Raw genomic sequence first — 27,653 nt, forward strand, 5'->3', positions numbered from 1 at the left:
CTTTTGAAGTGTGCATGCACGTGCACAGACTTGCGTACTCCCACCCCCAACCCCACCTGCCTCCCTGCTCCAGCACAGTGGAGAGGCAGCAGACTAGAAATAGCCTGGTATTCTGGCTGGCTTGCCAGCACACTCCCTGGCCTGCACTGGGGCCCTGCTCCAGCTCTTCTTGCTCTGGCACCGCCCTCCACTATAGTAAAGGCTGCCACTGCCAACAGGAGCACATACACTTAGAGGGAACAGAGATGCACAGACCCTCTGACTAGGGCAGAGGCAGTCATTGCCAGTGTGCATATCCCTGCCCACAACTGGAGGGAGGAGAACTAACTCAAGTGAAAACACTAATTCAAAAAGATACATGTACCCCCATGTTCACAGCAGCATTATTTACAATAGCCAAGATATGGAAGCAACCTAAGTGTGTCTACCAATAGGTGAAAGAATAAAGTGGTATGTGTATATATATACACCACAATGCATATATACATATACACACACACACACAATGCGACTACTACACAGCCATAAAAAGGAATGAAACTTTGCCATTTGCAACAACATGGATGGATGTGGGAGGTATTGCACTTAGTGAAGTAAGTCAGCAAAATAAAAATATTGTATGTTTTCACTCACATGCAGAATCTAAAAAACAAAAAATGAACATAACAAACCAGAAACAGACTCACAGATACATAGAATAAACAGTGGTTAACAGTAGGGAAGGGGTGGGGTGAGGGACAAGATAGGGGAACAGGATTAAGAAGTACATACTATTAGGTATAAAATAAGATACAAGGATATAATCTACAGCACAGGAAGTATAATCAGTATTTTATAATAACTTTAAACGAAGTTTAATCTATAAAAATATTGCATCACTATGTTGTACACCTGAAGTAACATAATACCATAAATCAACTAATTTCAATTTTAAAAAATAAAGAAAATTTAATACAAGTACCATTTCTTGGTTTTAAAGTGTTTACATTTTATGTTTACTTTTATGTTTACGTTATCACTTTATCACTTTCCCGATTCACAAAAATAAGGTTACTGAATACATATATATGTACATATAGACAGAAGATTTGATCCTGACTTAAAAAAAATCATAACATATCTAAAAGTTACACAAATTGTTTTTTCTTGAATGAAGCTATTTCCACTTTTAAGTACAAAATGACCCTAAGTAATTCTTCAATAAATATGTAAATATTTCCTTTGTGATTAGGCAGTTCGGCTGCTGTCTATGGGGTCGCACAGAGTTGGACACGACTGAAGTAACTTAGCAGCAGCAGCAGCAGTTAAGCAAATCACTTTAAAGATATTTATAGTATAGTGTGATTATAGCATATTGAGGGTTACATGACTATATAATGCTCGAAACATCTAATATGGTGACAGGATGTGTCAAATGGTAAAAATATGTAATTATTTTGTTTCACCTATATCTTTATAAGAAAAATAATGGTTTACTAAATACTATGTGCTAAGAACTGTGCTAAGGCTCTTTTTATATTATAACAATTCTAGGAGGTTGGTATTAATATCCCACTTTAGAAATGAAGTATTTAGACTCGGAGAGGTTAAACAACATACTCAAGGGTACACATAGCTAGGTAATGATGGAAACATTTGAATTCAGGCCAAAACCCAAACTTTCAGCCACCTTGTTCCAGTGCTACCTTCCTTTTTTAGTTTCTTTCTCCTTGTCTGTAAAACTAGCCAGATACTTGTTAGCTCAAATTTCTTTCCAGTTATTCTTTGGGAACTTTTCACATAGAGGGTAGAAAGGAGAGTAAATAGCAGATACCAACTCTCTCTGTTCCTTTTTATTTACTCTTCAATCCATGGCCATTTTATTTTCATATGTGCCATTCTACCAGAAACTGTTTTCACTGGGGTCACCAATGGCCTCCAAACTGCTCAGTCCAAGTGGAGATGTTTCAGATCTTCTCTTACTGGACCTCTGTTTTTCATTACATTATCCCAGAAATTCTTGGTCTTTGGCTTTTAACACTCTACTTCCCTACCCTCTGGTTTTCCTCCTTCTTTCTGATCATTATTTCCATCTCTTTCATTATCTCCAGTAAATGTTCAAATGCCCCCAGAATTCACTCTTTAGTCCATTGTTCAAATTGGTCAAAGTACCTCTCTCCGTGTGACCGAAGTCATTTTTCATAGTCAAATACCATTTCTTCCCAGTTTCAGACTTGTGTCTGTGGAATCACAGGAACCTCACGTTGCACTTGACAGTTTTCTCCTGTATGCCCCATTTCAGTGCTTCCACTACCCACTAAGGCACCTGAGAGTTGTCCTCGATTACCTGTTCTCCTTCATATTCCAACCAATCACCATGATGTTCTGTCAATTTTATCTCCTAAATATTTCTTGACCACATTCTTTCTCCTCTGTTCTCATGGGTCCCCTCCTGGTTTGAGTCTTCCTCCTCTCTTGTCCCCGGACATGGCCTTCTAAATGGATGTCCTTGTCTCCAATACTGTTCCCCTAAAATATATCCTCCATACAGCCATAGCTAAAGTGAAAAATTCAACCATCTGCCCCTTAGGCATTTCCAATAATGTAAAGACCTCTGAGGCCTTACTAGGCCCTTTATGGTCTGGCTCCTGCTTATACGTTTGGTTCCATCTCTTACAATTTCCTCTCCCCCAGATCTAATGGCCGACCTCATCTAAACAATATTCCAACCCGTCCCATCTTGTCCTTGTTTCCTGTGTCTGGCTACTATCTATGTAGTGTGTATAGAGTGTAAGGCCTGGCTGAGATATCATCTCCTCTAGGACATCTTCTGTTACCTGAGTTCCCCATGATCCCAAAATATACTACACTTATTCCTGTCACTGATCCTCCCAACTCATGGATTGAACCCAGGTCTGTAGCTCAGATGGTAAAGCATCTGCCTACAATGTGGGAGACCTGGGTTCGATCCCTGGGTCAGGAAGATCCCCTGGAGAAGGAAATGGCAACCTGCTCCAGTATCCTTGCCTGGAAAATCCCATGGACTGAGGAGCCTGGTAGGCTACAGTCCATGGGGTCGCAAAGAGTCGGACACAACTGAGCGACTTCACTTCACTTCACTTCACTTCATTCCTGTCACTGCAAATTTAACATTTTAATTATTTGTTTCTAAATCTGCCTCCACTAAACAGTGAAGTCCTGGGACTACAGCATTGTGCCTGGTTGGCATGGATTCTTTTGCTAAATCAGTCTCCTTGACTTGGGAAATAAATAAATGATTGGGTTCAACATACCATTTATCACTTATGTGGCCTTTACCTAATTATTTAAGCTATTTGGGTCTGAGGGTCCTCATCAAAAATGGGCTCAGTAATTTTGGCCCATCTTCTGATTGGGAAAATAGAATAATGGATTTTAAATCATATATGCAAAATGTAAGGTACTCTACGAGGCATTTATAAGGCAAGTCCTTCTACTCAGACAACAGTCTGATAAACAAAGCTGTTTTGCTTCATATTTTTGTCTTTTACCTTGGTTCCTTTAGATAATGTTACTTAGGACCCATATAAATTCACCTCAAATAGTAAGCTGGCTTTGAAGGAAATTTTTTTATGTTGCTGTTTGTTACTCATTACCTTTCAGAAATTGCTTAATAGCAAATTTATGAGGAAAATACAGCTCATTTCAAGGCAGTATATCTAAATATTTGTGTCATCAACAGTTTTGGATATGTTGCACATAATCCAGCTAACTGGCATATCTCACTGAAGGAAAGATTTCAGGGATATTTTACTTCTAATAAACAAGTACTATTGAATATTCTAAGGCAAATGGCCAATGAAAACTCGTGATGTAGGTAGCCTGCAATTTCCCTCCTTTCATCCAGAACTTGTATTAATTTTATAGGCTTTATCCTACTACTAAGCTCTTCATTGTGTCACATCAGTCAGAATAGAGGGGACTTGACTCACTTTATCAGATCTATAGCGAATCTGACAATTCACTTGGCCCTCACCAAAACCACTGCCAATTTGCCATCTTCCAGAGGAGTGTTGAACACAGGCGCACGGGAGTTAGCCCACTGCAGCTGACATCTCTTTTATGAAACATTCTAGTGAGGTGAAGAGAGTTTCCCCAAGATTTGTTGCATTCTAAAATTTTAGCTCTGGCAAGAAGTACTGAGGACACCACTAAGAGAATGACTGCCCTTTAAAAGATGTCATTCTCATTATATAAGTCTTTTATACAAGATATACTGCTAATCATTACAATTTCATAATTCTTAGACATTTGATAATATGAAAATTATAGCAGCTGAGTAGGTGTATCGATATATATTAATATATTAAAATGATTTTCCATGTACATATACAGAAGCACATTTATAGTTCTCTATCTTAAAATGAAATAAGTTATGATATTGTATTGCATTATGACATTGTATTACATACAAGTTATGTAATAAACATCATCTACTTGTCAATACTACGTTCACTAAAAATATAAAGATCTGGAAAAACTTGAATAATTAAGAATAACATCCCAAAGTTCAACTTCTTATTATAATTCCGAAGAAAGTCTATTGCCCCTGCTCCAAGAAAATAATTACTTATCATCACTTTTACTAACAGGTAATCTGCCAAAATTATTCACATGTGTACAACAAGGGGGGGTCATTCCCCCTCCCAAAGTATTTGAGTTACAAAGGGATACACTTTCACTACACTTTCAGAGACTATTTCATTGGTACATGTTGAGACTACTAATCATATTTTCTTTCCCCTCAAGTGAGAGGGATGGAGATGGAGGGAGTAAGGGAAGAGCTGATGAAGAGGGAAGTCCCACACACAGTATAAATTGTTTCAGAAAATATTTTCTGTAGGAGCTAATTCATCTGTAACAGTCCTCTTGGATGATAACTATTAAATTGTACTTAGGCAGGGCTCAAGATGGACTAAATCAGTGAGATTTCATTGTCCCTTTGAAGGAAAGCCAGTAAATTATATCCTTGAAAAACAAAACTGGAAAAAAAGTTGTGCTTACTTTCTGTTCCTTTTCCGGGCTCGGCTGTAGGCTTCTAAACCTTCCGTTAGTGTCTTCAACTTCTCGGGCTCCACCTGAGTGAAGGCATGAAGACCAGACCACATTACCCAGACCTGCAATTGTTAACACTGTTTTTACTTTCCTGCCAGACAAGCAGGTGCTTGTGTGGCACTGGGGGAAGGGAGGCTTAACTCTCACTGTCCCATCAAGTGTCTTGTCCTCGCTGGGGCAGAGGTTGATTCCGCGGCTCCAGGCTGCAACATCAACGGAAATGAAAGACTGGGTGGCTTTCAGAATGTCAATATTTTCAAAGTAACGTTTGAAGAACAAAACTTGGAACTTAAATAACCTTTAATTCACAAAATCATGTAAGTCAGAGATCCTGGTCTGCTTTTTGCACTGCCTGATGCTCAGCAACTGCGAATCTATATTCCATCAGATGAAAAACAGCGGTGGTGAGTGAGGGTGGTGGGCTTTGGAGCCAGCACATAGAAGTTTGCATCTGACCTCACTTTCTAGCATGAATAACACCCTTAAATTCCCCAGGCCTCCTAAAATCTGGATAATTTAGAGAAATATTTAGTTTGTTAAACCTTCGCTGTTAGCCAAAGCTTTGGGTTTCAAAAATAAAGACACTTCAAGAAAATTTTCCGGAGGACATTAATACCTACCTTCCTGCTAGAATTGCTGTAAGAATTAAAATGCAACAAACATGGTGAACACAGCCAAGCACAGAACAGCTGGTATTACATAGTTGTGTGTTAGGCTCTGCAGAGGCCAGAAAAAAAAAAAAAACGAGTAGGGTAGTGGGCTGCCTGTAGTCCCTAGGGATCTGTAAAGAGGGTGTGGCTACACCTGATGGGCGTGTCCTCTCTGTGGTCCTGCTTTAACACTGCCAGCCTAGGCTATATGACACTTGCTGCCTCATCACTGTGAGCCACCAACTGGTGGCTGGGGGTTTGATGGGGGAGGGAGGTGCAGTCTTTGCCACCTGCCCCTAATACTCTCTATCATAGTTCTTGAAGTCACTTCTCCTAAGGAAAACAATTAACAAACAGGAAATTTAATATGCAAATAAAATACACTTAGAAAAGCACTGTACTTTTACTGATCTTAAACACAATCTCAATAGAAACAGTATTGCTTGCTGTGTAAATGTAGCTTCAAATTAAGTCCCCTCCAACCCCTTAACCCAGTTTTCCCCCACCCTGCACTCCTTTAATAAAAAAATTCAGAGGTTGCCAAGACACCTAATGGGTAAGAAAATACACTCTAATAAACAAGGAAATGATTAGCTTTTGTCTTTGAATCTTCCTGACTCATGAATACTGTTCATAAATAACTTTCTTTGACCTCTTCAAATCTAGTACACAGTGATGATTATTAACAAGGGGTCTCCACTGTTAAGTCTGAAAACAAGCATTTCTAATTATTCAATGAGAATAACAGTCAAATAATGGAAATAATCTCCTTTTCATTACTTTTGTATTTTGTCCCAAAGGATCCAAATACCTTACATACACAAATTCACTGCGGATACTCAATCTATTGTGTGCCAGAACAAGAGATAACTTTGTTCCAATAACATTTCTACAGGAGTAGTCAAGTGTCTTATTGGAATGACAGGAAAAGCTTAAGTAAGATGAATATATCCATGTGTTTTTATTTTTAAAGGTGCCTGGATACCTTTTCACATTTCATGTTAGAAATGGGATTCCATCCTGTACTCACTCACACAAATTATGAAAGATAGCTCACAATTAATTTATAGCTAATTCCCCTTATATTTAATTTAGTTTCTTGGCAGCAAGAAGAAAGCTCTGCTATAATATGAGCTTCTGTTAGACACAAACTGGTATAGTGAGAGATCTCAGAAGGGACTGATACAGGCAACAGAAAGCAGATTCACAGTGAAATAACGCAACATGCCACAATGAAAACTTATCCCACTGGTCTCGATTTTTAAAAACTAAGTTAGGGCAAATGATTTTTAAAACATTGTCTATTTTTATTTTTAATTAAGTAAGAAATAAGGGGCAGTAAAAGCATTTCTTGCACATTTATTATGTAGAAGGCACTGTTTTATTATTTAATGTGGTAACACTGCACACTAGCATTGTTATTTTATAGATGGGACTAAGTGAGTTTAAGTTACATGGCCAGCATCAAAACTCAGGATGACTCCAAAGAAACCTTCCTCTACCACACCAACTCTAATATATGCTGAAATACACATATGTTATATAGAGAGATGTATATGTGTGTATATGCATATATACATACACATGTAAGTATATATGTCTATATATACATACTCAAAAAATTACATCAAATTATAAGTTCAATTTTTATTTACAGAAATTTAGGTGACGCTTGCTCAGATTTATTTTCAAAAAAATTTTTTTTACACTTGAATAATTTTCTAGTGATTTTTAAAACTAATTCTCCATGATGATTTCTTCATTTAAATATGCCTCTAAGGTTCTAAGGTACTCATAATAAAATATATTATTTATAAAGGATTCAATGACCTTGAAAGAGAAAGCAATGAGAGTGATTTCTGAAACTATAAGATACACATGACTTTGTATTTCTAATATGACAAGATCATATATATCCAGAGGTAAATGTTCAGTTTATTTGGTTTCAGAATTTTAGTACTCTTCTGTATTGTGAAATATAATACATGAAGAGTGTGTGTTTTTTGGGGGAAAATATTCATCCACTTACACAATACTCAAGAAAGTCTTTAAAGATAACCCCCTACAAAGGTATCAGGGAACCACAAAATAAATTCCATTTCTAGTCAAATAGAAACCATATTTAATGATTTAATGAACACTCATAAATTAACTAGCTAACTTGTAAATAAAGAAAGTACTGGGAATCAAATACATAAATATAACATTAAAAAGATGATTAAACATATACATATTTTAAAATAAAACTTACACTGAAGGAGCAAGTAATTTAAGATACTTACTATTTTAATCTGGAATTTAATAATCTTATATTCCTATATATTCACATGCCAGAAATTTCATAAATTATTTGATTTCTATCTTGGTGAGAAATTGGGGGAGGACTTTATAATATATCTTTACTCATAATTGGCCAACATACTCTCATTCTGACCATGATGATGCTAACAGTAGTGGCTATCATGGTATAACTGTGTACCTTTGTGATTTAGGAATTAGAAAAAGATAATCAGACTTTCTGTATTTATAGTACACATATTATCTCATGTATAAATATACACATATGCTGAATTTTTAACTTCTAAATCCCTTCTTTCATTCCTTCAGATTCTTTAGATATAATAATTCTTTGGCATAACTAGACCTATAGCCTGTTCAGTAAGGTTAGAAACACCCATAAAACCAGACACGATTATATGGTGGATGTTTAAGAGTTTACTGAACAAGTCTGAAACTATGGCTGCTTATTTTGTTCACAAGGCATATATTAAAGATTTGATAATTAAATTCAGTTTGATTTGAGGTCAGCACAGTAGCATGGAGTGTATCTCAAAAGTAAGTCTATGACATAAAAGAAGACACAAACATTTCAGAGAGTCAGAGTGACCCTCTGAAAGTGAGCTACAGTGTATATTAGAAGAATCTGGATTAAAGATCCTAGATCACTTTGGATCCAGTTAACTAGAGAAGATGTCAAAACTCCCTTCAGGTGTTAATCCCCGATAACAGGATTAAATCTCTTGGTGATTTCTTTGCTGGTACTTAGTGCTGAGGCTAAGCTGTCACACAAAGGTTAAAAGACAGAGCACAGCCATATCACAGATTTCACAGCAGAGAGAAAGCAGCTGACCTCAGTTGCCCCTGTTGCTTCTTCACTTCCCCATCCCTTTTTCACAGTGTCATCAGTTCCTATTGTTGGGCAATGGTATCATGCAAAGAGTACTAAGCTGAGAGTTAGGAGACCAGGGTTGAGCCTTGGTTTAACTGCTTGTGGTTTGTGTCTTTAGGAATGCCTCTCTCCTGAGGTCCAAATGGAAATAGCTGTGCACATCTTTATGGGTCACTGAGATTGTCTACTTGGATTATCTAAGTATGAAGGTGCTTTATAAACACCAATGCAGTCTTTCCCAAAGTGCCACTGGTGGCATGTGAAACTGTTTCAGGTGGAACATAGACCATTAAACATTTTTAATAGTGATATATTCAGATAAATTTATATTAGAAAAATACAAAGACATTATACCTATGTTTTCACATATATCTTAGAATAAGACTAGAAGTTATTTTTAAAGTGGTTTGAACAGTGCCTACTACATAACATGTCAAAAATATTTGTCAAATGAATAAAAAATGAATAAATAAGAATTTAAGGACAAATTTTAACTAAGTATTTGTACAGGTAACATGTGACTTGAGTTGAAATCTTGGAAAATCAATAAGCAATAAGCAAATATAAGGCATTTATTAGGTTTATTAAGTAGTAACTACTTTAATCTTTAAGCTGAAAAAGTTCTGCTAACTTAAGTTCAGTATTTCAATATTTTTTCAAGTATGGGAATTAATGATAAATAATTTGGGGTAGAAAGTTGACTCACCTGTGACAGAAAGGATGAATTTAACAATACTACTTAAGGAAAAATTCATAAAGTGAACCACAGTTTTTTCAAATGGACTAAGCCAATCGACATTATCACAGTTTTAGTCAGTGGCACTATCTGAGGGTTTTTTTTCCTTTCATCTTCACTTCATATAGCAGCACTTTTAAGTACTAGAGAACTGTGCTACAGGACTAGAGTAAATCTATTCTACATGTGACATCAAATTTTATATAGATCCATGATACATACAGAATTAAATGTTTTGAATAAACTTGTACTTTTAAGGATACACTGTTGAAGAGTTCATGTAACAGAAGCATGTATTTGCCTCATACTTGAGATTCCATTTGCTAGTAACCACATGACAACTGTACTGACAAGCTCAAGAACTCCAGACTCAGTTATCTAGGAAGGGAGACAGGCCTCCTCCTTTTCCTCTTTAATCTTCCTCAGGGGGGAAAAAAGCTTCACAGTATTCCACAATTACTAAAGTTTACCTCAACTTTGTACTCAGTTTAGTCTTTTCCCCAATATTCATATTTTTGGTGTTACCTAGTTTTTCCTTTTTATTATCTTTCAAATTTTGATCAGGTACTGCCTTTGTCTGGATTTTATCTTGCTTATCACTTTCCAAAAATTATTCTTCTTTTTCAAAAATATTCTGTTGCTGCAAAGCATTTACTGCCCCAGCCACCCCACCAGTCAAAATGCAGCTTAAATACCATGGATATTGATTGGGTATAGAGAAAATAATTCATTTCCAGAAATGGTTAAGAAAATATATATGGCAAAGAAAATATACAAAGAATACTTTCAACAGAGAGTGACAGTACCAAAGAATACAAATAGCTAACACTGATAAGCCCAGAAAGAATATTCTTCAAAGTAAAAGTGTTTAAACATCACAGAAGGGCACACCTTCCAAATTTAGTTCCCAGGCTCAACCTCTTAGGTTATTCATCTGCAGAATACCACTGTAAGCTGTCTCTGGTTTTGCTCCATACCATCAAAACATGAGTGCATGTGATACTGAATGACAGAAAGTGACTGTCCCAAAATAAATCTGGCATGAGTTTTAATAATGATGAGTTCTGTCTGTTTTGAACAACACTCAGAAAGCTACTTTCATCTCCTCCTGCCAAATATAACCATGTGGAAAAAAGTCAAAGAGTGAATCTAGAGAAGGAGCACCCTACCCATTGCTTTAAAAAACTTCTTCATTTAACCAGGTCATTTTTCTGGATAGAATTTTTCTAGATAATTAGCAATGTCTCTACCTGTCCAACAACAACAAACATTTCATTGAAAAGAAACATTTTGGTGCCAATACAGAAATAAATTCTTTCCTAAATTTGCCTCCAGTCAGAATACACACTGAATATAAGAACAATCAAATACAAAGACAAATGGGACAATGTTCCAAAAGTAAAAATTATCCACTCAGAAAAAAAAAAGAATTTCATTTTTTTTGATTATTATTTGAGTCAACACTTTTAGGCTAGATCAAAGATGGTAGATGATAATTACAAAATATGCTTTAGGAAAAAAAGAACATTTTTTCTGCTTTAAAATAATTATTGAAATAAATAGATAAAGATAAGCATCTCCCCCCACAGTTGCATAGGGTTAAAATGTCTGTACATTATAGTGTATAGGTGTAATGCCAGCAGAAGCCATTTTCCTCTCCAAGAGTTCCTTAATACTGTGCCAAGATCTGGCAGTACATTTCTCTAGCTCTGACTAAGCACTGAGGTCTTATTCTTGGCTGCTAAATCTGAAACTATAAAGGGTTCATGGTTCAGAGAGAAACCTCCACCACTTCTTTAGAAAAAGTATACATATCTTCTAGAATGTTCTTATTACAAACTGATAGGCAAGGGAAAAATGTATTAGTAAGGAGATACCACTTCCTGAATGGTATTATATAAGGCACATTTTCTCCTTCCAGTGCTGTAACATAGCTTCAGTATTGGGACGATATTAAATAGGGATGATTCAGCCCAACTTTTCACAGACTGTTAAAAATCTCTACTAATTAATACTGTTGAGTGTTTTGGTGGGTAGAGGAAGAATGTCTGAGTTTATAGTTTTTAGAAACAATGAGGAGAGGGGAACTTTCAAGTTTATTCACCAAACTAAGTCCTTTAAAATCTTTCCAAGTAGAACTTCTGCCTAAAATGAACAGTTAACACTAATTTAAAATCAAATATGCCAATTTGTATGCAATGTCCTGAGATTCATAAAAAATAGTTATAAACTATTTCATTCATTAAATGTTATTACTATCCTTTAATCCCCAACTTGGTTAATAAGTCCTTTATTTATGGATAATTCATGGATAGGTATACAATATCGAAGGCCAAACGACCACAATTTTGTAATGGTAGAATCCAAATTCATAAGGTTGTTTAATACAGAGAAGAGAGAGGAGGAGGTTAATTTCTACTGAGCCTCTTTTGTGTATCATCTATTTATGGTGGTGGATGGTTCAGTCGCGAAGTTGTGTCCAACTCTTTGAGACCACATGTACTGTAGCCTGCCAGGCTCCTCTGTCCATGGGATTTTCCCAGGCAAGAATACTGGAGTGGGTTGCCATTTTCCTCTCCAGGGGATCTTCCTGACCCAGGAATTGAACCCAGGTCTCCTGCATTGCAGACAGATTCTTTACTGAATGAGCTACGAGGGAAGCCCCATCTATTTATAGTATTGTATTTAACATCATTCTGAGTAGGAATTAATATTCCCACTTGAGGAGCTCTGGGAATTAATACACCCACTCAGAACCATTTAGGTAACTGGTAGAGCTGTTTTTAAGCTCACATCAGAATGCCCGAAGCCCTTTCTCTCTAGTCTCCTCTGCTGTGTTCACACAGTATTTGATAGTTAGAAATCCTACCTCCTAGAAAGTAATCTTGGAAACTGCAGGATATTTCTAATGCACTATTAGCAATTCTACTACATTTAACTCCCCACTGAAGATTTAAAAGTGTCTTTTTAAATCATAAGCTGACCGAGTCATTTGCACTCATGACAGTTAGCTAAAGTATCAGGTTATGGACAACCTGGAGATCTCAGTCCCTGCTCCATTCACAGCCCTGACCTATCAGTCCAGAGACATGAGAGGTGTCCAGCTTATTCTGAATTAGTTACCTGTAATCACAGTAATTATATTTTTTTCTAGTTTTTGTTGTTCAGTTGCTCAGTCGTGACTCTTTGTGACCTGTGTTGGACTGCAGCATGCTAGGCTTTCCTGTCCTTCACTATGTCCCGGAGTCTGCTGAACCTCATGTCCATTGAGTTGGTGATACCATCCAACCATCTCATCCTCTGTTGCCCCCTTCTCCTCCTGCCCTCAATCTTTCCCAGATTTTTTCTTCTCTGCCTCCAAAAAGAATTTGAAGTGACTTATTGAGAACAAAGATACTAACAAAAAATAAATGATAGGTTTGTGAGATATAGGGAGTGGGAGGAGATAATAAACCTGTTCTAAAATTTGAATTAACATAGATGGTATCTGGTAAGGTCTGACAGTATCTTGGATTAATTTACTCAGGTGAACATAGAAATACTAGTGTGAAAAATGGAGAGGCTAAAAAGGTTTTAAATGATTATGTGTAAGAAAATTTTTCTGCAAACCGTTTCTTCTGAGATACTACAGAGAGAATTAATGGGGAAAATGGTCCACATTCCACATCAGCAAGATGGAATTGATAAGATTTTACTATAATAAACAAATTGTTCATGAAGTCAGTCTCTGTCTTTCTCTCTTGACTTTATTAAAATGTCAGGCACTGCCACAGTATATGGAAGAAAACCTAATGTACTGCTTACCTTTTTAAAAGCAGAAGTCTGGTTATAAATGCACAAGGCTTTATGTATCCGACATTGTGAGAACTAAGAGGTTCAGTGTAAATGAAATTTTCATCATAATTGGTTCACAGTTTTAAACCAATTTTAATGTAAAATATGTTTTACAGGAAATCTTTTCAGACAGATCATGCTTTGTCTTACACAGGTATTAACCACAGTTTAATCTTTTCTAGATGAACCAGGCAAAGGATATTTAGCTGAAGTCAGAGAGACCTGTTTTTGAAATTTCACCTTTTCTAGTGTTATAAATTGAGAACGGTGTTTGACTAGCTGGGCATCATTAATAAGGAAGACCTTCCTTTGTTTTGTGAACTATAGGAGAAAAAAAGGGGTTGTGAAGTAGCACTTTGCTTTTTTATGTGCAAAAGTGAGCTGTCCTGAAAAGACCAGAGATATTTTAAAATGTTAAGTGCCCTAGAGCTTTTAAGACTGATATACTTTGCTTTTTAATGACCGGTAAATATTTCATGTGTTATCATTAATATTTCATTATAAATTTTTAGTTTTTCACCTCTAAATGTATGCTTTCAATTACTTTCTCTGATTTACTAAAAGTATTTTTAGTGTATCTTTTTATCAAGATTTTGATATCAAAGTTGTAAGAATGCAAAATTACAATGTCAGCCAATGGGTGAGGGGATATTTGAATTTATATAAACAATTTTATGCTCGCTGTTAGGAATTAATCTACTGTCAATAACAAGGAAAAAGGATCTGGATTTTGTGAAACACTTTTATTTTATAGTGATTGAAAACCAGCTGATTATTCAAATAAAGTAAAAAAAAAATGTTTCTTGGACTCTTAGACAATGACCTTTTTTTTTTCAGGTGCATCTCCCTAAACATCAGTGAGGAGTTCAATCCCAGGAGTTTGCTAACACAGACTAAGCAGAAGATTAGGATCATGGTTTAAAGTGAAATGTGTTAAAAGTGCGTACCTTTATTCTCCTGAGGACATAAAAAGATATTTAGACAAGGCTTGTAGGACAGGAAGAATGCTTCCAGGGAAGGGAAGCCGTAATCTTTTTGTTAGTTAAGCTTTTTTCTTTTTTTGATAAAGTGGCACATAAAAAAGACTTGGTTTTATTTGCACAGATTATAAAACAGTTCAATGTCTATATCTTTTATTTGTAGCAATTCCATTTATATAATAAAAGCCCAATTTTGCTGTTTCTAATTATTTCTTGAATAAACTGTCAAAAATATTTAGGTTTGTCAACCCAAAGAATGTTTGTCTGGTCTTGGAGAGATTAGAGAGTAAAATGTTTTATGAATAGGAATGTGGAATTAATTTTCTTATCAAAGGTAGAAACATTATGCTGAAAGTGTATCCTGACAAGTATATATTAGGCATTATAAGCGATGGTTTTAAGGACCTCCCGGTCATTTGGAGAAAGACAATCCTTTTATTGTGCTGGCAAAATGCTTTTGGTTTCCTTTGCCATTAAACCTAAATGCCAGTGGAGGTTTGAACAGAGTTGAAATAGCTTTATATAATATAATCTTTAAGAAAATAATATATACCTGTAAAAGGAATTTTTCTTCCTAAGGAGATGAAAAATTACATGTTTCTTCATCCTATGTAGGGAATGTGCATTATTTTCATCTCTTGCTCAGATATAAATTTTTCTATCTACTTTGGACATTCTGCATATTTCTTGCCTAGTGAGTCAATTCTACCAATTGTTGGGAGAGGGAAAGCTCAGAAGACCCTTACTAATTTCTTCTAAATTGAATGGTAGTTTCATGGAGAAGTTTTCATTTAATTTATGTGATCAGATTGTGTTAAATAGAACCAGACTATGGGGTTAAATAGTTCCATATGTTTCAAAGACCCAGAACTTTTCCTGAAAGGAGACACCATTCTAAACTCAGATGTTACCCCCTGCTTCCAGAAATGGCTGCAACTCCATCCCAGTTTTAGCTTCTCCCCAATTTTGTGTATCACATATCAGCACATGGGAGAGTTCCAGTCCCCTGGCGCTTTCTGTCGCCTGGGAGGACCCCTGCCACACTGCTGGGTTCCAACAACTGCCAGATTTTTCTCCCCCCATCATTGTTACTTGCCTTCATTCTCTGTATGAATGAAGAACTAGGCACATGCAAGGAAGAAAGGCCAAGTTGACCAAATTCTGGAAATCTGGTTCCTGGGTCAGAGCCATGCTGAACCCTAGTGGGATCTACAAATGCTTTACAGCTCACCCCTTGATGATATGACATTTTGGTGACTACAACCATCCCCTCTTCACTTTATGCTCCAGAAGTCTGTGAGACCTCAATGAGTCATGAAGAATCCAAAGTGATGATAACAGAAAATAAGAACTGACATCTGAACAAAGGTTAGTATTTGACAATGGATAAAGATTGGTATACCTTCCCTTCCTCGGGGCTTTGTTGACAAGAACTGTGAACGTCGTCTTCTCTGACTAATTTTCCAGGCCAGGAAGTCAGTCCTTTGATTTGGCCCCAGACCAAGTCGCCAACGTTGAACGTCCTTGGCCTATAAGGGATCAATTCATTTGAAGAGGGGGAGTCTGGGTTCCTTAGGTCATCTTCACTACTAATGCTTTTAGCGTCTGAAGGGCTAGGTACACACCCGTTAATGTTTTTGGCATTAAAGTCTCCATTGTAATGGATGTAGTCTTTGACCAGAGAACTCTCCAAACTATTGGAGGAGCTCGGAGATTGCTCCTCTAGGACAAAGTCTTGCTTTGTGGTGCTCAGCAGCTCTCCAAAGCCCCGACTCTGCCGAGATCTGTTCCCGTTAATGTGTGCGCATCTTTCCACAGTGTTCTCTAGTCTCTCCTTAAAACTCATCATAGTTCTTTTGTAGTTATTATACCTGAAATTCTCCTCCAAAATCTTATCCCCTTGACAGTTTCTTGGTGGTAACAGTATTGGGTGCTGTTCCCCAGGCAGAAATGGCAGTGTAGAGACATTGTTCGGCCTTTCGTGACAAGGACTATTGTGGATGTGGCCTGGATGATCTAAAAATTCCTCACACTTCCACCTGTTTCGCTCCCCTCCAGGGCTTTGCTCCCCATCCCACTGTTTTTTAGATGTGTGGCAACCTGCTGACTTGAAATATTCAAAGCCATCTCCTTCGCTGGAGTTCTTCCCGTGGTCCAGACTGCTGGGGAGCCGAGCCCCTCTCGCACTCCTCAGCCGCCCATCGTGATCCACACTGCCCATGTTTCGTCCATGAATGACTGCACTGACAGCACTGGGGAGACTTAATGGGTCACCAATGGAAGCAGTGAAGGCACTCATGGCACTCAGAGCTGGAATGGGGCTGATCTGAGTTGTACTGTTGACAGCAGTGGTGATGACAACCTGCATTCCTTTGCTGGCTGCATCCACAACTGCTTTGTAAATAGCATCTACGGAAGCATCGCCTTGGCCCCCCACGATGAGGCCATCCTTCATCTGCTGACCTAGAGATGGGTCAATCCGTGACTGCAACTCACAAGAGGTGTCTTGGAAAGGTGGAAGTGTAGTGTTTGGATTTTCGGGAAGTGCTGTGAGCCCCGGCTGAGTGCTTATTCTTTTGTTTAGGAGAGCTGCATCTTCCTGCATTCTCACCTTAAAGAAATAGACAGGAAGTAGTGAGACATAGAGAGAGAAAAAAAAATTCAAGTCCTTAAAGAGAAAGACTGTAATTCTAAGATTTACCAGAAGACCAATGACTATAACAAGGAAGGCCATATAAAGAAAGAATAAGACTCAAAAATGAAATTAAAAGTCACTCTGTATAGAAAGACATGTCTTGATTATACTTGGGTACATTTCTTTGATTGGAATCATGTAACATATTAAAAAAAATCCTATTACTAAACATTCTCTAGAAAAATTACAGTTGAGGTGGTTGGACACAAAAGGTTTCCAGGCGATGATTCCATGTTTTTAGTGTCACTACAGGTTTTCAACTTGGAATTCAAAGAGAGAAACAAGCCTGTCACCAGCATTGCTCACATTAAAAAGCGAAACAGGTTTAAAAATGATCTCTAACTCATTGATATTTCTACTGAATTAAGTGAAATATAAAACAAAAAAATACATATATATACACCCCTCTCTTAACAATGAAACTATTTCTGTTGAGTTGTGCTCAGTCATGTCTGACTCTCTGTGACCCCACAGAGTGTTATCCTGCCAGGCTCCTCTGTCTACGGGATTTCCCAGGCAAGAATACTAGACTTGGTTACCACTTCCTAATCCAGAGGATCTTTCTGACCCAGGGATCAAACCCGTGACCCTTGCATTTCCTGCATTGACAGGAGGATTCTTTACCACCAGTACCACCGGGGAAGTCCCCAAACTATTTCTGAGATGACACTGAATTTTTGAAGTCTTTAGATAGGGTAGCAACATCAGCTCTTCAACCTTACTGGGTCACTGCCTGAGGGACATTCCCATGCTGTCAACAGTAACAACAGTGACCTTGGAGGTGATGCTTCATTGGGAAGAGGTGATGGGAGGAAATGGCCAGTGAAGAGTATCAATGCTCATCATGGGAATGATGAGTGCACGTTGAAAAAGTCCACAGGTTACTCTAGTTTCACCAACCCCAGCTAAGAATTGCTCTCCAGAACCTTGATACTTTGGATTTCCCATCCCCCCCACCCCCTGCTTCACTGACCCACGATCACTCACTTCCTGTCTTTACATCTTTTCCTGCTAAACCAGAACCTGGGATCCATCAGCAACATAACTACTTTCCTGCCATTCTCCCCTTATCTACACCTACCAGATAAAAATCTCAATCTTGGGTCAATTTAGCTCCCTGCCTTCTGTATCTATATGCACAGTGAGGATGCTGAGTATCTATCCATAGGAACTTATGGCTTCCAATCTCAGCTGGGGGTTTGTATTCCCATCAATCCTATGATCCTCTGGTTAGGTATCACTCTCTGTCACAACTATTCAGATTTTATCCACTTCCTCAAGCCAGCTGCTATGCTATTTTCCACATTACTCTTTGTATTTGACCCTACTTAACAGAGACATTACTTTGCCAGCAAAGGTATGTCTAGTCAAGGCTATGGTTTTTCCTGTGGTCATGTATGGATGTGAGAGCTGGACTGTGAAGAAAGCTGAGCGCCGAAGAATTGATGCTTTTGAACTGTGTTGTTGGAGAAGACTCGAGAGTCCCTTGGACTGCAAGGAGATCCAATAAGTCCATTCTAAAGGAGATCAGTCCTGGGTGTTCTTTGGAAGGACTGATGCTAAAGCTGAAACTCCACTACTTTGGCCACCTCATGAGAAGAGTTGACTCATTGGAAAAGACTCTGATGCTGCGAGGGATTGGGGGCAGGAGGAAAAGGGGACGACAGAGGATGAGATGGCTGGATGGCATCACTGACTCGATGGATGTGAGTCTGAGTGAACTCTGGGAGTTGGTGACGGACAGGGAGGCCTGGCGTGCTGCGATTCATGGGGTTGCAAAGAGTTGGACATGACTGAGTGACTGAACTGTACTGAACAGAGATAATCAAGTTTATAGGTTAGGAATTCTCATTATTCTTATACTCGGCTACTCCCTGCCTTCTGGCAGCACACAGTTCCCTGCAACAACGTGTCCCTGATCCTGTCCTGCTTCCCAGTGTAACAGGTGCTCCCTCTGCTCTCTCAGAGTAAGTCCTCTGTTTATACTCTGGATATCAAGCCTTTCCTCAGGAATCTTGCCTTATCTATTACCCCTTCTCTTCTTTATATTCAATCTCTTCTACTTTTTTTTTTTTGGTCTCTTTTCTTTAGCATTCAACTATATGCATGGCTTCCATATTTTATCAATAAAAGTTTGCATTCAACCTATGCCTGCCTTGGGGCACTATTTTATTTCTGTTATGTTCTTTGTAGTCAGGTTTTAAAAAGTTTTTAAAAGAGTAATCCAAACTCTAATTTATTTTTCATTCTTCCATCCATTGCCATCTGGCTCCTGCTCCCACAACTCTGCAAAAACTGCATTCTACCAAGCTACTGATGTTCTAACTGCTAAATTTAATGGATTCCCTTCAGGCTTTACCTACTTATTTACTCAATGGCATGGTTGAGAGCTTATTCTTCCCTTCTAAATTATTTTATTACATGAGTATTTTTTCATTGTCCAAAAGAGAAAAGCTTCCTTCATCACTTTCCCACTCAAATCTATACTTTTGTATCCCACTCTGATTCCATTTCTTTCTCAAAAGTGCTCAGTGTTCAAATACATCCTCATAGACTTGTTATTAATGCCTTAAGTGTGCAGATATATATCTAGTTTCCCTTCTTTCTTCCCCACCTTCCTTTCCCCTTGCCTCATTTCTTTTTTTCTTATAAGTCGTATTATATTTTAGTATTGTTCTATAATACAACAGTGTTGGAGTTCTGTAATCTTGTGGGTCTTTCTATATCAGATTATATAAACCTACCTAATCTTCGAAACTACTAGATAGATGAAGATAGCAAAACATACTCAATATTTAACTATTTTCCTACTGATGGTTGCTTAAGAGGGTAACATGATCAGTTTAAGAGGATAACATGATCAGTTTCTAATTTTTGACACCACAAATCAAACTGCAACAAAACATTCTAGATTGTGCCTTGATTTTTCCAAAATATAAAAGTTGAACTTGTGGGTCAAAGGACAGACACATATATGTGTGTGTGTGTGTATGTGTATAAAATTGATAAACTATCAATCACCCTCTAAAAGGACTATGTCAGCATATAATCAGACCAACAATAATATCTGAAAGAATCCAGTTCCCCACTCCTCTGTTAGCAAAGGATATCATCTATCTGATGGACATAGTAATGTTGTAATTTGTATAATTCTGGCTATTCATGTTTATTAGTAATTATTATTTAATTTTCTGAAATGTCTGTTCATTTCTATTGCTCATTTTCTAATTGATTCTTTTTTCTTCCTAATTTGTAGGAGCTTTTAAAATATTATGAATGGCAATTACTTGCTATTATTATGCATGTATTAGGTTGGCCAAAAGTTCGTTTTGATGTGGCCGATGAACAAACTTTCTGGCCAATCCAGTAACTTCTGCCAGGTTGCCACCTGTCTTCAACTTTGTTTAGAATATCTTTAATCGTACAGATTTAAAGTTTTAAGTATTCAACTCTGTTACCTCTTTTCTTTTTGACTCCTTGGTTTTGCGCCTTGCTGAAAGAGTCTTTTCTACCCTAAGATTATTTTAAAATCTTCGGTATTTTCTTCATGTATTTATTTAATGTTCCTCTTTCCATCCAGCTCCTTAATCTATCAAGAATTTATTTGTTTTTAGAACTAAAAGAAGACTAAGTGGTTGAAGCCAGGGAGAGAATGGTGTGAGCCGGTGCTGGAGAGTGAGGCAGGGTAAACATGTTAGTTCAGTTCAGTTCAGTCGCTCAGTCATGTTTAATCATGGGAGCAATGTTGTTGTTTAGCTGCTAAGTTGTATCCAACTCTTTTTGCGACCCCATGGGCTATAGCCCACCAGGCTCCTCTGTCCATGGGATTTCCTGCAAGAATACAGGAGTGGGTTGCTATTTCCTTTTCCAGGGTATCTTGTTGACCCAGGGATGGAACCCCAGTCCCCTGAATTGGTAGGTGGATTCTTTACCACTGAGTCACCAGGGAAGCCCTGGGGGCAATGGGAAACCACAAAAGAGTTTAAGAGGGTAACATGATCAGTTTTTAACAACAACTTCTAAAGGACTACTGAGATGCTTCAGACAAAATAAAATGCTTCAAACAAAAACACTGAAACATTAACATTCATTACTGAGGAATAATTGTAAGTAGAGGTGAAAAGGTACATAATCACCTTCTTTTGTCTGTTTCTTCCAATTTAGCAAAACAAGTAGTAAACATTGTTTTCTACTAAAGTATACCAGGAAAGGAGAGTACCTGGAAGTTCTGAAAGAGACAAGCCATGGGGTTACTGTTAGCTGGGCAAGGAATTGTGGACTGTCCTTGAAATGCCTGGAGATTCTGGTACCCCTGAAGAAGTTGCTGCTGCTGCTGATTTGGAGGAAACATCTGACTGTTGTTTAACAGCGACTGTAGATGAGTCAGTTGATGGTTATTCAAAGTACTGTTTATTGAGGGCATGTCACCTATAGTATGAAAAATATAAAATATAAGTCAATGTGATTCTTTGGAGGTCTTATGCCTATCTTTCTTGAGGATTTCTAAAAAAACTAAAAACTAGACTTACATGGTAACTCTTTTCTCTTTTTCTATTCAAAGTCTTACTAAGTGGTAAGAAAGACTAATTTTATTATTTATCTTTCATAATTAATGTCTTGATTTCATATCATGGAGAGACTAGTTAGTCTTTGGTCTATCCGTTAGCCAATCCTTATATATTGATCTTCAGTGTCATAGAATTCCTTGAAGCCATTTTTGTTAAAGCAACCACAATTAAAGGTTAAAATTAGCCCTAAATGCTTTAGCAATCATAAGATAGTTAAAATATGTGGGCCTGACCAGGCCTGGTTACAAAACTTAGTTCTCAAGCCATAATAAAAACTACCACCAAATCAAATTAAATTTGGTTTAGAAATATGTATTAATATGTATTTAGCCTTTGTTTTAATATATATTTTGTTTTTACATAAAATATGTATTTGGTATTTTGGTTACCTAAAATTAAAATTGTAAAAAAAACTATTAATATAGAAAATTCACTGTCATAGTCATAAGAAATAAATGTTATATAATCAGATAGGATAGTTAATACCAAAGTTACATTCAAAATTCAAAATTAACTTGTTTTGAAATTACATTGACTTTATGTTGAGGATAATGTCATAGAAATTGTCCTATGACTTGAAATCTGTAGTGCTTTTTAGGTTCTTTACTACACTAATTTGATTGCCAAATAGGACTAATTAAACTATTTTATAAAAGTGCTTATGAAAACTAGAAACATATAATTTTTTTAGCTATTGAAGATGCCCTAGACAATATCATGTACATTTGCCTGTGTTTCCAGACTTTATGGGCACCATCTCTATACTACAATTACCTGCATCAAACAGCTGAATATACTTGACATGATTTTATTAATTTTTTGAGATAAGATAATCTACATAAAGGATTTTGTTTTTAAGCTACAAAGTTCTAAAGAATAATACTGTTTGAGAAAACCGAGCAGTAGCTATTTGTTTCCTTGAACTTGGGCAAGCATTAACTTTGAATGTTTTTATGTCTTGTTTCTTATTTTGCTGGATAAGCTAGTTTCATTAATTTAGGGATCACCTGGAAAAGCACTTCCTCAAACTGTTTTCATCCACAGTGCAGCTGCTCATACTAACCCTGTGATGCCACATCAACTAAAATTCAAATAAATGTTATTTTTAAGGTGTACCTGTGCTTTAATTATTTGAAAAATAAGACACTACTTGGCTTAAGAGAATGATGAGTAGGTTAGGTTTAGGTGGCATCAGAATTAGAAGAGAAGGCAGATTAAAATGACATTTAGTATTTCTAGAATAGGGGAAAAGGAAAAAGTCATTTTCATGTTTGTATAACTATGGTTGTGTGTGGGTGTTATTATATTTAGTTCTTCCTTAAGCAAGCTGTGACATAACAAAAACATTTTTAAAAATAGTGTGACAAAATGGAGGTCTTTTTTAAAGGAGAAAATAGAATTAGAAAAACGTTTCTTTTGTAAAAATTTGTGAAAAAATTTAACTTACCAAGCAGACCTGTCCCCAGTAGAGGGTTAAGTAGCTGTGGCACCACAGAGTTACTGTTGAGTTTAGCTGGACCAGGTGTATTCCCAGCATTATTAGATATATTCAGCAATGTTTCTGCCATTGACACCACTGCTGTCCCACCAAGTGTTGAGACAGTCAGTGCTGCCACTGCTGATGATGTAGTGGTTGTGGTAGTGGTTGCCTGGGAAGAAGTTGCTATGGAAACCTCTGGATGATTAGCGGTGTTGGCCGATGCCGAGTTCAGGACACCTCCCAACAGCTGGGGATTCAAGGCCATTAATCCTGAGGCCCCAGTGACAGCTGGGAGGAAGAGGGGGTTAAAAGTAGTGTCACTGCCTGCAAAGCTTGGTAAAGGGTTCCCCAGGGGATTGGTTAAAAGGGTCTCAGCTCGGCTGTTCTCTGACTGATTGCTTGGCAAATGGTCTGGTGGGGCTGTCATCTGTGTTAATGAGGGTAAGGGGGTATTTTGCTGTTGCAAAAGATCTGAGATGGCCAGATTGAAAGATGGCAGGGGAAGCATGGCAGCTGTGTGGGCTTGGTTCTGAAGCAGGGCTGCTAAGAGTTGAAAGTGAACAGGCTGCAATACCTGCCCATCCATGTCACCGGAGAGAAAAGCTAAAGCAGCGTTTACATTTGGGTTGAGAAAACCTAAAGGGTGGAGGTTGATCTCAGACTTGCCTTCTCCTGCTGAAGGCTGGAGGATATTTAATAGATTCTGGTTTAGGAGATGCTGTTGATTCACTGGCAAAGAGATAGGTAGAGAACTGAGGAGGCTGGGGTTCAAGGGGTGTGGAAGATGGTTGTTTGAAGTGCTGTTGGATGGAAAATGAAGTGCGTGCTCCTGGCCAACAAAAGGAAAATCACTCCCAATGGGCAGCTGACTCTGCAGTGGGTTTCCAGCTGCGGTGGTGACTATGACGCCATCTTGAAGAACAGATGTTGTCTTTGTGATGGCAGGGTGGTTGATGCCAGCTATGGCTATGGAGGAGGATGGTCCTGAACCGCCTGAAAGAAAGAGGAAAAAACCCACTTATTAATTACAGAGGTTAAGGAAGACTTCTCTATAAAAATACATTGAGATACATTTTGATGAATATATTACATGCCATCTTTGTAGAGGCTAACCAGATTAACTGTAATTAGAGATGATCTGACACGTTAATGAAACAAGTTCAACTTCATACTTCTTAATCTACTTTGAACATAAATATGCTGGAGAAGTTTAGCACTTTAAGAAATAGCTGTTCTAACTGTCAAATATCTTGTTTTTCATAGCCGGACAAAGTGAAAATGGGGGAAGCTGTGTTGTAGTCCATTCATTTGGTTAGAAAAAAGTAACAAGGCCTCATTTTTCAAAATATATTTTTACATAAAAAAATTTTTTTTGGTCTTTATTACTAGTCTTTGGTCTTTATATTACTAGTATTTTCTTTTAAGGGAAAAAACAAATAGAATATACATGAGAATACAAAACAGAAAATAAGAAGTACCTACGTAGATATAACTATTAATATTTTAGTATATAGTTTTCTGGGCTTTTCCACCTGTATGTACATATTACATATGCAGACACATACACACACATACACACATATATACATATATATATGTTACATATGTTTTTAACGAAAACAGGATCATATTGTTTTGTAACTTTTCATTTATCAATACATTGTTACTATTCTTTCATGTTAACTATAGATCTATTTTACTAGTATCCATGTATGGATATACCATAATTTATTCAATCCACAGTTGTGGATATTTTGATAGTTTACAATCTTTTACTATTTTAAGCAACACTATGATAAACATTCTTATTTACTCATCTTTGCTAATATGCTCAATTGTATTCTAAGGAAAAATTCTTAAAAGTAGAGTTCCAGGGACAAAAGGTTTATATATTTTTTAAAGCTCTGGATACACGTTGTCAGACTGCCCTCCAGTGTAGCTGATCAATATGCATTCCATTTATATTTCTATAAACAATGTAGGTAGTACTCATTTTTCTCACCAACACTGTGTTTTATCATTATTTTTAAATCTTTGTCATTCTAATAGCATAAAAATACTTTATACTCATGATTCCTTAAAAAGACCAGTCTTCATCCAAATAGTATTCTTAATTGTGAAAATCTTATGTATGCTAAAGATGAAAATTCAAGGAATTTAATAATAAAATTAGAGTTGTGTATCATAACTGTTTTAGTTGTTACCAATCCAAGCTGCACAAAACAAACAAGCCAACAAACCAACCAATGTCTGGGCCTTAACCAAGATCAGTCAAGAACTCATCTCTTGGGGTACAGCCTGGGCAGTAGTATTCTTTGAAATCACCCCTAGTGATCCAGATGTACAAGGAGGGTGTGGGGAGGGTGAGAATCACATTCTGTTGAAAAGGAACCTACAAGCATCTTTTGGAAAATGTCTTACCCTAAAGAAATGCATTGTTTTATAATAATACATACATTTAGCAAATATTAATTATTATAAGCACATACATTTATTAAAGTATTAAACATGTATATGTTATAATGAACAATACAGTGTTACTGAAAATCTAAAATAATTCAAACATTTTACCGCTGTGCTATGCCATCGCAACAAACTTTATATATGACTATGTTACCACTGAGGCCTTGTCCAAATACACAGAAATGTTTCCATAGTTGTAACAGAAGTACGAATACAATGATATATTTTTCTCATTTTTCTCCTACCAGAATAACACAAGGGTTTTTCCTTTTTGAAATATAGACTCTATATGAATACTTTTAACTATGTAGCATGTGGACTGATCATATTTATTGAACTACCTGATAAAGTTTGGCATTCATATTTTGATTTTTTCATTATTATATATCACATGGGGATGGACATCTTCCTGTATATGAAAGCTTCCTACTTTTGAATTTTTCTAAGGAAATTCACTGGCATGATCATTGTGAGCATCAAAGACAGGTAAGTGAAAGGCTTGCAACACGTAAAAGTATACAAATAAAACGAGCTATCATTGTCATCATTATTGACATTAGTAGCTAAAGTTAGTTGTGATGATGTGGTAACAATACGAAGTATAAAATCAGCGTATCCAACACATATATCTCTATAGCATGACTTTGCAAGTCTTCTAGCTGTTGTGGTCTACTTTATTTTTTTAAAGCTCTCACTGTTGCATTTAAAGGAGATAAGATGCTGAGGTAGGCATAGAGTATACAAATCTTTAAACATTAATTCAGATCTGTGATAAAAAACAGTAATACCTTAAACGCTTCAGTGCTCCTTAAATCTTGCTGCCATTTCCATAAACAGGTACTTTGGTTTATTTGCATTTGGAAACCACTTTTTTGAACAAGCTAATAAAAACTCTTATTTACTAGTAATCACTATCTATGGCTTTTTCCCCTATCTGCTAAATAATCATGACATATTTAAATATACAGATCACCATTCCTCTAATCACAGTCAAGAGTACATTTCTGAAATAGTCTAGTGTGTATACAAGGCTTTGTAGATGAAGGATTTCCTTAGAGGTTATTACTCTTTTATCTTTATTTTGTGAAACAGAAACATCCATTTTGAGGATTTATGAAAGCAATCATTTGGGGACATTATTCTAAAAGTTCTCCATCTAAATATTCTTGAGGAATTACAATAAAGAAAATACAGTTATTCTAGGTATATTTTTGCATTACCAAAAAGAAGGTGGTGAGTACCACAAGCTTCTTAAGGGTAATATGTGGATCAAGGCATGTTTTTTATTTTCCCTAGTTTTCAACACACCAATTCAACAATCAAGTATACTCTGCTGAACAAAAGGATAAAAATGATGATACAGAGATACAACAATAATAACACAACACCCTGCCTATTCTTTCAGGAAAGCAGAATTTAGACAATGTGATAAACACACAGATCTACCTGTCTGTCTCAAACATTTACTGAGAGCTTATTATGAACCAGGAAATTTTAAAGCTCTTTTCATAAAGTTAGTATAACTACAAGGCAATATGCTAGGAACTATAGCAGGTATATAACAAGGGGACAAATGTAAAACTGAAGGTGTTAGGAAAAACTAAGCAATGGTAACCTTTGATCTGGGATTTGAGAGTGGAAAAGAGAATGGGCTTCTAAGTGGAAGCAAAATAATTTTAAAAACAGACAAGGAGGTAATACAGTGTATGGAAGGTAATAAGAATCTTATGTATCCTCAAAACAAAGAAATATGACTGAAAATATTGTACGCTGCTTTTCTACCCACCTCAGCCCTCTCAACCCTGGTTAAACCTGCTGCCTTAGACAAGCAGTGAAGGTATTTAAAGTCATCTTTCTAAACCATTAATGGCAAGGATTACTTATTTCCCTCTGTATTTCCAAGACCTAAGAGTCTCTAACACATGGTTGGCACTCAAAAAATGTTGGTTGAATCAATCTATTAAGATTATAAAACATGCATTCAACTTCTAGAAATCAGATCACT

General features: G+C 36.8%; 1 protein-coding gene across 1 annotated transcript in view; it reads right to left on the reverse strand.

The window, feature by feature from the left end:
* The window catches only part of MBD5 (methyl-CpG binding domain protein 5), a 146,645-nt gene that overhangs the window by 8,472 nt on the left and 110,520 nt on the right, over positions 1–27,653 (reverse strand). Inside the window, exons 7-10 of the mRNA XM_052635706.1 lie at positions 23,153–24,178; positions 21,357–21,565; positions 15,845–17,053; positions 5,023–5,096 (exon numbers count right to left, since the gene is read on the reverse strand). Of these exons, the coding sequence (XP_052491666.1) occupies positions 5,023–5,096; positions 15,845–17,053; positions 21,357–21,565; positions 23,153–24,178 (2,518 nt within the window). The remainder of the gene's footprint in view (positions 1–5,022; positions 5,097–15,844; positions 17,054–21,356; positions 21,566–23,152; positions 24,179–27,653) is intronic.

This window comes from Budorcas taxicolor, chromosome 2 (assembly GCF_023091745.1).
Source record: "Budorcas taxicolor isolate Tak-1 chromosome 2, Takin1.1, whole genome shotgun sequence".
Classification (NCBI taxonomy): Eukaryota; Metazoa; Chordata; class Mammalia; order Artiodactyla; family Bovidae; genus Budorcas; species Budorcas taxicolor.